At 38.1% G+C, this 13,386-nt stretch overlaps 1 protein-coding gene across 1 annotated transcript in view; it reads right to left on the reverse strand.

Moving 5' to 3' along the window:
• The window catches only part of DST (dystonin), a 483,034-nt gene that overhangs the window by 64,141 nt on the left and 405,507 nt on the right, over window positions 1-13,386 (reverse strand). The window contains exons 61-67 of the mRNA XM_055329608.1: window positions 8,446-8,607; window positions 6,744-6,914; window positions 3,979-4,145; window positions 2,663-2,822; window positions 2,135-2,461; window positions 1,527-1,611; window positions 69-310 (exon numbers count right to left, since the gene is read on the reverse strand). Coding sequence (XP_055185583.1) covers window positions 69-310; window positions 1,527-1,611; window positions 2,135-2,461; window positions 2,663-2,822; window positions 3,979-4,145; window positions 6,744-6,914; window positions 8,446-8,607 — 1,314 coding nt within the window. The remainder of the gene's footprint in view (window positions 1-68; window positions 311-1,526; window positions 1,612-2,134; window positions 2,462-2,662; window positions 2,823-3,978; window positions 4,146-6,743; window positions 6,915-8,445; window positions 8,608-13,386) is intronic.

Here is a 13,386-nt window from a genome sequence, read left to right on the forward strand (position 1 = left end):
AGTAACGACATGAGACCATCTCTCTAAGAGATAACAAATAGATTCAAAATGCATAAATACGAGCATACTTTCTGTCTCGCTTGTGCTTGGCTTGCTGCTTCTCCTGTCAGAACCTGAGTCTCATAGGAAAGTAATTCCACCTCCACTTTGTCCAGCCAGGTGCAGAGCTCTTCGCGTGTGGCGTGCAGCCGCCTTGCAAGCTGCAGTGCCTGCTCCAGAGTTTTGGAAACATCCGTGCTCAATTTTGTGATATCTCTGTACCTTGCTTTAATGGCCTCCAACTTATCTTGAATTATTAAAACTTCATCACCTAAAATGTCAAAGGCATGTTATATCTCAAGAAAGGAAAGAAAAGGCAAAGGGAGGGTAAGGTTTCTTTAGATATTATTGTATACTGATGAGATTTTTCTACGGTAAGGAAAAAAAAAAAGAGCATTCTCCCAAAGATGATCTGACCCAAGAGAAGCCTTTTTCCCAATTTTAATCTTTTCCCCCAGGATTTCTGGCAAATCTCAACAGCTCTGAAAATACAAATATAAAATTGGAAAGGGCTACAGTGCCTTCAGTTATGTGAAAGCATCATCTTTGCATCTAACTATATGGTGCTTTCAGTTTTTCAAGCATAGGGGCTAAACACCACTCGGGTTCACTTGTGGCTTGTTACCATGTATAAAATAACCTCTCTGGGCCCTTGTTTACTCAACTTTACATAGGGATAAGAACAGAATCCACCTCATCAGGTTATGATAAAAATTCAATGAGCTTATTTGCGAAGTGTTTAGAACAATGCCTGGCATACGTGTACGTATGGATGGACACGTGTGTGTACATGGTACATATGTGTGTTGTGTGCGTGTGTATACATATTAAAAATAACACACTCATCTGTACTATTTCAACAGATCCTCAGTCGCCTCTACCTCATTTGCAGACACACAGAGAAACTGAGTCCTAGGCTTCAGACTCCTAGTCCGAGGTTCTAGATACTACGTCAAATTCCTCCAATTCATAGTGAATGTTACTCGCCCATACCACAATATGGTGCTGAACTGGACACAGGTATAGTGAAAACAAGTTAGTCTGTATCTGTTTTCTTAGTGAGTATAAGCATGGAAAAATGAAACCTGGGGGTGGGTAGGCATGGCGTGTGTGTTACGAAATGCCAACAACCTTAAAATTTTAAAAATCTGTTTACAACCTATGCAAGCATGTAGAACAACTGCCTCCCTCAGTGGAAAACCAACGTAACTCTGCTGTGGGCTTCTCTGAGCATCTCCTATGCCACAGTGCTTTGTGTTATGAGTAATACACACCACTTCCATTAAGAACCCCAGTGAGATCATGAGAAAAAAAGTGAGATCATATTCCAAAACGCTCTTGGATCAGTCTTCAAAGCATTCTGCAGAATGAAGTCTTGGAGTGGCCCCAAAATTATAAAATATTTTGTTTTTCCCCTCTCACTAAAATATTTAGAAAGCAATGCAAAATGCTATCAGTAATGATGAGTTGATTTGAAAGATTCTCACCTGTTGTTTGTTTCAGTAGTTCTAAACCATTTAGTAATGCCTGATCGACATTTTGTTTTCTGAGTAGGATGTCCTCTTGCAGAACCTAAAACACAGGTACCATTTTTATATGGGTGTGTGTGTGTGTGTGCGTGGAAATTTAAATAACAATTAGCTTTGGTTAACCTTAGAGAACTCTGTGTTTCATAGAGATTTGAGTAAACACCTCCCATTTTCAACTAGCCATTCCTGTTGCCTTGCTTACCCCTCTTCTTTAAACTATCATGGCCCATGACTCATGTTCAGCTATCCTAACCCATACATTCTCCTTTTCAGAAAATGGCCTATGAAGTCCAGTGAAGATACTGGACTACTGGTTAATTAGAGGTCTTTGTAAACAATCATAAAATAACAAAGAAAAAGTGAAGAATCTGGCTACTGGACAAATTTAATTTTTTGCTAAGGTGAATTTCATTAGACATAATCTGTATACACAGGCTAAGTCTTTTTTGAATATAGCAATTCACCTAAATCGCAAGAACATAAAATAATATAGAAATAAGGAAGACAAAGAAAATAATGACAACTGAAATGAAAAAAAAAAAAAAAAAAGAAAGAAATAAAAATACCCGAAGTTCAGACTGCTGCTTCCAAAGCCCCTCAGTGCTGTAATCCTGGACTGAGAGCTTGCTCAGTTTGTCATGTACTTCGTTCAGCCAATTCATCAGCTCAACTTCATCTTCCCCAAAAATCTTAGCATTACATAAGGCCTGCTGGAGGAGCTCAGACCTGCTGTGACTTTTCTCTTGCATCTCAATGTACCACACTTGAGAGGAGTCTAATTTATTTTGCACCATATCTTTATCCTCCCTGGAGCTCAAAACCTTTAAGGATTGGCCAATGCTAACAGCCTGGTGTAAATGTTTATTGTGATGGATGATGTCATCTTCTAAAGCCTAAAATAAAGTTTAAAAAAAAGAGAAACAGAAAGGATGGACAAATAAAAATGAAAACATAAACAGAACGAAAGAATGACATTTGAAATGGGCTTAGTTTGCAATCATGCATAACACAATAGTTCATAACTCAAATTTATGACATAAAACCATGGAGGAGACGGAAAACTGGATCTTACTAATGTGTAAAGGGTGTCTTACTTTGTGCTGTGTAATTTGTTCTTCAAGTTTAGATGCTTGGGTTCCTATGGGCTCACAATTCGCCAGCTTCTTTTCTATGGTTGTAAGCCACTCATTCAATGGTTCTAGGGTTTCATGAAATTGCTGTGCTACCACCGAGATACCTTCCAACTGACGATTCCTATACATGTGCCAAGATAAAGGTCATTTAGGGATGAAGAATGTGTGAAATATTCAACAAAAATCTTTACTCATGCTCCTCCTGCATATGAGACATTTTTTTGTGAAAAATATCTAAGGTTAGAGTTAAGATGTTCCACGTTTCAAGGACATGCTAAAGTAATTTTCCCATTAAATAAAATTAAAAGTGAACCAGAGACCAACCCCAAGTACCTAAATCTTATGAAACTCTTAAGAAATCTGGTTATAATACTTAAAAAAATAATAGCTGTTTAATAATAATAGCAATGTTATAAAAACAATAGCAGAAATAATGACAATAAAAGTAACAATTATGGAACATATATTCTGCACTAAGCCCTGTTCAAAGTGTTAAATAAATACATTCATTAACTTCAATAAGAGCACCAGTTGCTGCGACTGCCTTAATCAACTCATCAAAACTGGATTACCCACCCCCCATGGAATGAACAGGGATTCCTACCTAAGTAGTGCATCAAGTATATCCTCCCCCGTCCCAAGTACAGTGTCAGATATATTTCCCAATAGCAACAGTTAGTATTTATGGATTAAAATATCACAAAAGAAGAGAAATATGCTTCAGGTCTCTAACCCTTCATAAACGTTATATGTCTAAACATCTTAGCCTTCCATCTACTTTGTTTCTTGGCTAACTCCTACTCCTTTAAGACATAGCTTAGCTGTCATTTCCTTGCCCCCAGACTAGGTTCTTCCTATCATATGCTTCCACAACACCCTATGTCTTTGCTCTGAAACATCACTTTGTCATTACTTTTCAGTGGCTATAAAGCTCTACTAAACCATGCCCCGAGGGCAGAGATGATCTGTCCAGTTCACCTCTGTAACCCAAGGTCTCGCTCTGTGCCTGATTCATGGCAGGCAAGCAGTTACTGTGTAATAAATAGATGAATTACTCCTGGGGAACTATTTTTCTTAAAATAAAACGTTGAAATTTGGTGACTACAAGACCTTACCATTGGAGGAATGAACAGTGAGGCACCACAGCCCTTGCTGCCTGTTTACATACATGGTAAACATAGGAAAATGACAATTTGGAGAAAAGCATTACCAAAATGCAAACTATTAGCATGAAAGCCTTTGCTACTCTTTCAGAAGACCGGAAGTATTTAAGTTACCTCGTTTCAGCTTTATTAAGTAATGCCTCCCATCTACTATCCAAGAGACTCAGCTGTTTCAAAATCTTCACTTTATCCGCAGGTTCTGCTGTTGCAGCAATTTTTTCCCCTTCTCGTTTGATTACCTCCACAGTAGATTTGCGGTCATCCAACAATCTTTGGAGAAGCTTGAGACAGAACATTAAACACCAAAATTCAAATTCTTTTGCAGGGAGGGCAAAAGAAACTGTTAACATCATGGAAAACACAGTCTAAGTACTTTTGATATGTGACAAGAATACATATTTTGTATAGATTCACGTAAAAAAGTAGGATTTTAAAAATAACCCATTTTGTTTAGTGATTCATTGCTATCATGTCAGACATTGTGACTGGGGCTTTTCAAGCTAATATTGGTAAGGCCATAAGCCATTCATTATTAAATTTTTTATATAAAATAATGAGACAGAAGGTGCTGCTCAAGGACAACTCTACTCTACTTGAAGTACAAGATCCCCGCTACTGTAATGAAATGGGAATACCCTAAACATTCAACAGTCACCTGTCCTACTAAGACAAGTAAGATTACTATAAATCACTAATGTTTTCCAAACTTTTCCCATGTTAAACCATTAGAGACAGGGAGACTGAGACTCAGATCAAGTTCACAAGCTGATGAGGCTAAAACTAGAGGCTCCTGCCTCTCTCTAGGTGGAACTAGCTCCTAAATTCCTTCATGAGGCTGAAAAAAGAGCCTCTAAATACCATTTCCAAAAGGAACAGAGGATGGAACAAGTCAGAAATCCTTGAGGCTGGCTAAATAAGACCAGTATTTCAGGATTTAGCAGCAGAAAAAAAAAATCCAATTTAATTCTAAGCAAACATCTCAAAAAAGCCAGGAATGGAATGTTTGACAGAAGTAGCCAGAACTCAGGATTACCTTGCTCTAATCTAATCAGAATGATTATTTCATGAGCAAGTGCTAAGTACAGGCACTGTGTTAATAGCAGTGAGGAAATCACAGGTATATGAAATGCTAAATACTTCTTCACTGCCTCCTTAATCTGATCCTGACAGTTAAGGATTAGAGAAATCTACGGCTACCCTGAAGCAACAAGCTAAAAGAGTATCCTCTCACTTTCATTTTGGGACCACCAAGTCAGATGGTAAGAGGAACATGTTTACAAAGAAAGGGAAGAAATGCAAACTCTCTTGTTATAGGTTACAGTCATGATAAAATCAAGGCACAACAGGTTGTTTGGGCAGTAAAGAGAACTAATTAAATGGATTACTTCTGATAAACTTGAATCGCAAAGGCTCTAGCAATTAAGAAAATCAAAGTCAACAAATACATTTTGTTGGCCAACATAGTTCATTGACTTAAGGGAGAATGACAAAGGTTTAAATTACATACTGAATGGTAGCAGTACATTATAATATATTATACTTATTAAACACACATTACTTTGTTACATATTATATATTACACATACATTATTTAAAAATCATGCAAATGCAATGTGTTTCCTATTTTGTTTCTGTAATCCTTATCTCTAAATCTATTTCTAAAAGGTTAATTTTCAGTATACTAGAATCTTCAAAGAATTTTTAGAGATGGTACTGAATGTGGAAACTAAACTAAACCTCTTAATCCTTTCTCTTCTTTTTAAATTTCCACATAGGAAAAATCTTACCAATGTGCTGTGTGCTGGGCCCCTCCCACATGCCATTTCAAGTCATGGCTGAGAAATTAATACTGAAAATATCACTAAATGCTTCTTAATTGACCAACACCATCAGGAGCACAGAATTTTTTTAAATATGTCATTATCCCTTTAACAGATGTGTCTTTCTTTCCAACTTGGTCCCATATTAGTTGTGTCAAAAGACACAATAGCATACACCTTAGTATGTAAGAATCAAATATTTGCGGGGGGGGGGGCGCCTGGGTGACTCAGTGGTTGTGCATCTGCCTTTGGCTCAGGTTGTAATCCCAGGGTCCTGGGATCAAGTCCCACATCAGGCTTCCCACAAGGAGCCTGCTTCTCCCTTTGCCTATGTCTCTGCTTCTCTTTCTGTGTCTCTCATGAATAAACAAATAAAATCTTAAAAAAAAATCAAATTTTTGCTTCTTTAGCATAGGCTGAGTCACAAAACACTGCCTGTATTTAATCTATAAATAAGGAGTGAGAAATACAAGCTTCTAGTTATGGAATGAGTAAGTCACAGGGATGAAAAGCACAGCATACGGAATACAGTTAATGGTACTGTGATAGCATTAAGGCAATTTCATATAAACTGGTTTAATATATAAGGGAATAAGGATATTTCTGTCAAAATCACCTTTTTAGTGAGTGAAGTTTTCCTTGACTACCCTATTTGAAACTGCACACATATACAACCCCAACTCCACTCCAGCACTTCCTGTCCTCCATCCTTGCTGTTACTTCCTAATTCTTATCTCCCACCTCTGCTTTATTTTTCACTTGCAAACTTATCACAACTTAGTTTACTGTCTCTTCCTCTTCCTCCCTGTCCACAAAACCTTAAACTCAAAGAGGAACTTTCATCTTTTCTAGTCAGTGATTATCTCCAGCACCTGAAAGTGTCGGACCCATGGCAGATGTTCAGTAAATATTTGTTGCATGACTAAAAAATAATTTCTAGAGCATCAGTGGCCAGTCAACTAGAATATCCTGTTAATTCAAAGAGAGTTGCAAGGTAAATTTCTACTGTCATTACAGCGATTTAACATGAAACACAACACAAAAGTATCACTGACTTACCTTTTGCTCTTGTATCTGGGCCTTCACCACTTTGAACTCAGCCGACGGAGGCTTCTGATTGGCTACAAGCTCCTCAGTGTCCACCATCCAGCTGAGCAGGGACTCCAGGGCATCCTGGAATCGCCCACAGTGCAGCAGGGCCTCCTGCAGCTGGGCTGCACGCTGAGCCACCTGCAAAGTTTCAGTTGCGCCAACTTATTTACTTGTTCCATGACAAATGAAATTTGCCCATCAGCCACCACTTTTCATGCTCGTCTTCCCATCTGGTCACAAATTTTTCTTTTCCTTTTCACTTAAAATCTGCCCAAAGCATTGACATGACTGTGGTAGAAGGGAGTCAAAGTGTATCAAGCGAGCCAAGCAGAAAAGGTATCCATCCCAAATAGTAATGTAAAAGGTGAAATCTTTGAGATTTTGGAAATACCAAATACATTTGTGATTGGAACGAATAATTCAAATATTTTAAGGCTACTGAAAGAAACAATACCTAATTCATTTTTATCAATGTCCTTTTGATTCATTTTTTTATTTCCTACTGATGACAATTTTAAAAGACTAAGTTTAGAAAAAACCTATTAGAGTAGAGAGAAACAGATTTATATTTTGCTAGGCTAAATACCTATAAAGTATCCGATTAAATTCAGCTAGCTCCAAGTCCTGGAGTCCTTTCTGACAAACCAGGGGCCTTTGTATTCTAGTAAATGGAGTCTCTGTGTCCTACATAGAGATATCCTATTGCCCTTCTCACAGATCTTTTCCTTTAGGATTGAAAAAGTAGTTGGTGAGATATTTTAAGCACTATGGAATATATTTACACCTGACACTACATTTCAGTGGTGTTTGAAGAGCACTCCAATATGAATCAGACTTTATAGAATGATAAATGTACTTTTGAGATCTGGCAACAATTGCTTAAGATTTCAAAGCAGAGAAAACTACAAGAACAAAAACCACTAGATAAGCACTGCCATCCCATACAATGTTCTGATAATTTATGTCATGTAAAGGGCTGCCATTATGTTTCAGCATTATCCCCGTAAGGTATCAGAGCATTATTTTCCAGTGTTTTCTCCCATGGACATTTAGAAAAAGGTGGAATCTACATCTCATAAGTAAAATAATATTTAGAGTTAATAGCCTATGGCGAGGGTGGTAAACCCTCAGTCCAAGGCCGACAGAGACATAGTCGTATTCACCTGCAGAGCGTGACCTATTATACAGTGTGAAATTAGTTGCCAACATTTGAAAATTATGTTTCACAGAAAAAGTGAGATTTCCAAGTTCCTTTGAAAGTACGTAAACAATTTGACAACAGTGAATCTAGATCCCTACGTGGGATGATGTGCCAGAGCTAAGTACCGATTGTACCTTTAAAGGTGTGTGAGCTCCCTCAACACAAGGTCATGGATCATGGGCCGCCTGCCATCACACCAGCACAATTGTGTCTCTATCAAAGTCAAGATAGTGATAGAGAGAGGTTCTATTTCACTCAACTCACTTCTCTCATTTATGATGCCTACTGACCTCCTGTGGGCATCTGAGTTTTGGCCATCTAATTTACAGCAATATAAAAAAAGTAAGCATGTTCAGGGAAGTTTAGCTACTATAAATATGATTAGTTGTCACAACAAAATGCTAGAGAAGAATAATCAACAGATATGATAACAAAGGAAAAAAAAAACAAAGGAGATGGAAAGATTACCTTCTTATTGAGAGTCTTCCAGCGTGCATTGACATCATCCAGGTCATGCTCTAAACCCTGTGTGCTGGTGCCTTTAGCAGCACTCTGAATAAGGCCTTGACCTAACCAGTTTACATCTTGCTGTTTAACCTGCAAAGGTTCAATCTCTTCTTTTTGGAATGCCTGCAATTAGAAGAGAAATAATTTATATAAATTATCTATCTTATCTTAATACAAATGTTGTGTAATTATCAGCTATCCATTATTACAGGTAAAAATAATTTTTGTTATCTATTCATATGTCACAGCCACCTTATGAATAACAGTAAGAAACTAAACTAAATGTAAATTCATAATATTATCAAAACCACTCAGGAATTTGAAAGAATGATATTCCAAGTACCTTTAATCAGATTACCTATAAAACCAAAAAAAGTTTATCTGTCCTCTCCCTATTGCTTCATTAGCATAACACTATTTTCTATCATTCCAATTTAACTCTAGTAAAAAAAAAAAAAAAGGTATGGAAAATGCAAAGGAGCAAAATGATAAGATGGGCCCAAGAGCTTTACTGGGCTAGGAGCCTTATCAGCTCCTCTATGGACACCTGCTGCTAGCTGGCAACTGTTGAAGTTTGAGACCCGAATTGGAAATGAAGATCAGTAACAAGATGTTGAGGTGAGCCAAGAGGCCAATCTATAGTTTGCCAGTTGGGCCAAAATACAGAGAGAGGAAATGAGAAAAGATGTAGGCAGACACTGTAATAGTATGGATCCCTACCCATCCAGCCGCCTAAAAGCCTTGCAAGAGCACAGACCTCATCCCATGGATTTGCTCACACATGTCACCCAGCACAGCAACTCTGGTTACTCTGGTCGCTGCTTGAATTGCCAGCCATTTGCTAGAGCTCTCCTTCCTCTTCTCAGCTCCATCCAACTTACGGTCCTCAAATGCCTGTCACTGGCAAAAAATCTCATGTGCTGGAGTAAAATCCAAGTTCCATGAAAGCAGAAATTTCTGTTTTCCTTATAGTGGTTCTATGTCCTGGACCTACCATGGTACCTAGCGATAATTATTTGTCGAATGAGTTTCAGCAGAGAAAAACTATATTTACATTTTGGTGTGGATGACATTAACCCCACAAAGGGATAGTACTGATGATACATCAACTCTCATAGAGATACAAATGTTTTATATAGAGAGCCTAAAGGATGCCATAAAGAAAATAAATTAACCAAGGAAGGAAAGTTTCAGCTAGATATTAAGACAAGACAAGGTTTTGGAGTTTGAGTCATTATACTATAGGGCACAATATATCAATAGTACAAGTAAATGGACAGTTAACAGAACATATGAAAACATTAAAAAGGCAAATAACAAAATAGTACTTAAAAAATTATAGCCATAGTATGGAAAGTAATTTTTAAAGATGTAGAGGCTACAGCAGAAACTCTCCAGATTCTGGCCTAAGGCATGGCATGCAAGATAGCCCTGTGTTATTGCATAAATGAGTAAATTAGGAATAGCAAACAAATAAATGATCATTTCCCTTAAAAGTCTCCTCTCAGCTAAAAGTCCAAGTTTCTTCTTCTATATAAAATCCTTACAGACAATTTCCACAGTGGCTAATTGTTTCTATATAACAGTACTAAATATAAACAGTCAATTACACATGACCCAAAAAATAAGAACTCAAATCATTGAGAAAAAAAAAAAGCTTTTATAATTTTAAAAAAGGTATTAAAAGTTACCTAATAAGTCAATACAAAGTTGCAGCAAGGCGGTGAAAATAGAATTTGGCACTACCATTCTACTTCTTTTCTATACCACTTCTAGGAACTAATAGCTATGGATATGTTTTACTACTTACAGAAAAAAAGTTGGGAACGGTAGAAAACTGCTACATTCTTAATTCCAGGAACTTGCCAGGGAAAAATTCTACTCTCTCTCAGATATGTTCAGGATAAAAAAACCTGATACAATGTTCTAGTAAATTGCTTTAACCTCTGAACTTGGTTTTAAAGAAACTAATTTTAGGATTGCACATCAGAGTAGCTCTGGGTGAGTTTGTGGTAATTATCTAAAGTGCTACAAAAAATATACCGTGGGTTAAAAAAAGAGAACTACTGAAGAATCTGTATATTCCCAAGAGCTTAATTGCTTTATACAAAAGAAACTGCTGAATCCTTTACACAAAGAAAGTACTTTTAAGCTTTTAACCTAGTATGCCATTTAACACATGCAACAGAAAAGGGTAACACTGACTGGAGTGATTATTTCATAGGCTGGGAAGAGGACGTGTTCTGATACTGTCCAAATTCCTTATCTCTCAGTGGTAACAAATACTTAGGAAGAGAGACTTTTCCCCTAATCTAACCCATAAGCACACCAACACAAAGCTTAAAATAAAATAAAATTACCTCTGAGGCAAAGTTTACCAGAAGAGCTTAGTAAAAATACCAAAATAGCGGAACTTCAATCTGAGTGGGAAGAAAATAATCACAGGCTTGACAAACAACCTCTACTTATGACAAGGCTGTACCCTTTACTTTCTTACCTCATTCACCACTCACAAAAAGTTAGGAGCTATAATGACTACAAAATACAGCACAACTTCTCTACTTCCACATTCAGAGCTTGTGAGAGCAGATTTTCAGCACGTTTTAAATGTCCTTAATTTGAGCAGACTACTTTGCAGACCACAGCAATATAAATACTGTGTGCTTGTACCTTCATGACCAGGCCTGTTCAACCTTAATAAATCCACAAAAACTACCCTTAAGTGGTAGTGTCTTAAACCACAATTTGTGTAAAAGCCTAATGTTAACATAAATTCACAGAGGGGGCAGTCTAAACGCAGGGAAACAGCCACTGCCTGCCCAGTTAACAGGACTCTTATTAAACAGCTGGGAATGATCATTCTTCTAAAAGGCACCTGGGTGGCTCAGTGGTTAGATGTCTGCCTTTGGCTCAGGTTGTGATCCTGGGGTCCTGGGATCGAGTCCTGACACTCAGGTGAACTGGAGAAGCAGGAGAAGCCTGCTTCTCCCTCTGCCTATGTCTCTGCCTCTCTTTGTGTGTCTCTCATGAATAAATAAGTAAATTTTTTTTTAAAAGGTGCCTAAATTAATTTGTTGTAATGATCAACTTATCAATACCTGGCATCTTGCAAGGTACCGGCAAATCCGCAAAACAGAAGACAGAATTTGAGCATTATTAGAGACCCTAGTGACCACTTTAAGACAGAAACACGAACTACTGGCATTACAGAGTTTCACGTTCCCGTTAATTACCTGAACTAACTGAAAGCCATTACAGACTGGGCCCAACTTTCCAGCCTGGGCCCTTGCTTTTCTGGGAGCTGCTTGCTTTCTTACTGGTATGAATTTCGGGGAACACTTCATATGGACCACGTCCATCTCCTGGGCAGAAAGGGGTGCCTCCACTTCCTCTTTAGATGCTAGGTTGGATTCTTCTGGATCATAGGGTGTCCACAGTGTCACATTTTTTACTAAACTTGTGCTACCGCAATCTGCATCATTTCCCTCCAGATCTGTGAGAGAGAGGTGTAAAACCTCAGAAGAAACTTCCATCAGTTCCCCACTTGGTGCTGTGACTTGCGATCCTCCTGGTCCATATGTTTTTCCTCCTCCAGTGTTAGAAATACACTGGCTTTCTCCATCTCCCAGTGTATTTAATGGATCACACTTAATGGTGCTCTCTTTCAAATCATTCTGCAGGCAATTTTCACTACGGCTTTCCCCTTGACCATTTACACATTTTATTTCCTCTAGAGGAGGAACATCATGTAAAATCATTTTGAAATTTTCATCAGGGTGGGCACTCCTACATGAAAGCAAAGGGATTTTCTGTTCACTAATGGAATAAACGGAAAAAAACGGTCTGTATTGCTCTGCTATATGAATATCTTCAGCAGAAGACAAGCTTCTAATTCTTGACTGGTCTCCAATTAAAATGCCCTGTTTTTCTTCCCTCTCTGCTGGAGGGCTACATAAACCAGAGTCATCCTCCTCCGACGTTAGAGAATTAGTACCCCATCTGCATTTGCTGGCCTTGGTAACAGCATCTGACATATCAGTAGGTTCAACAAAAGAGCTTTCACTTTTGTTTGCATAATCCATAAAATTGGCTGGGACAAACATTCGCCATGACCGTCTATGTTCTTTCTTTTCTGCATGGGATTTGGCTTTGGGTAATCCTGTGGTTCGAATGATATCACTGTTTAGCTTGAGTGCATCAAAGATCATCTTTTCATCTAGTTTGTTAGCTTCACGACCTCTCAGCTCAAATACACTGGAAGAAGCAAGGGCACCGTTAGAGCATAAAGAGCTAACATCCAGTGTTCTGTGACTGTAGGGTAAAGTCCGATCTGTAAAATGCCTGGAAGACAGGCTGCCCTTTGAACCAGAGTCTATCTGTTCGTTTAGTCTAACAGTATCATAGATTGACCGCTGTGGGACATAACAGTCTTCGATATTTAGGTCCTCTTCTTCTTCACCTTTCCCCACACATGGGGGATTCTGACGTAAACAGTCTGGTCTGCTGAGTGGCTTCCCCATTTTGTAAGTAGTTAAAACAAATATTGCAGCTCTTGACACAGAAAATAAGAAATAAGGTAAAGCATACTTTCGAAAAAGTATACTTCTGATCAGAGCTATGAAGTGTCCTCAGCATAAAGACATATGCTCAAATAATACAGGTCGTGATAGATGAGGTGTTTAAGGTATCATCATCAGTGTGTCACTCTAAATGCAACTAGCCTTTTACCTGGTTTTTAAAATGAGTCTAAAAAATAAAGTGCATCAAGAACACAGAACAGAATCTCCTTCCTCCTGCCCTTCCCCCCCACTCCCCCAAGGTCCCTATCACACACTCCAAAACACAGAAAAGGAAAAAACAAAAACAACCAAACCAAAACAAACACACACTTAACAGTGGCTC

The sequence above is a fragment of the Nyctereutes procyonoides genome, unplaced genomic scaffold, assembly GCF_905146905.1.
Source record: "Nyctereutes procyonoides isolate TBG_1078 unplaced genomic scaffold, NYPRO_anot_genome, whole genome shotgun sequence".
Taxonomy (NCBI): domain Eukaryota; kingdom Metazoa; phylum Chordata; class Mammalia; order Carnivora; family Canidae; genus Nyctereutes; species Nyctereutes procyonoides.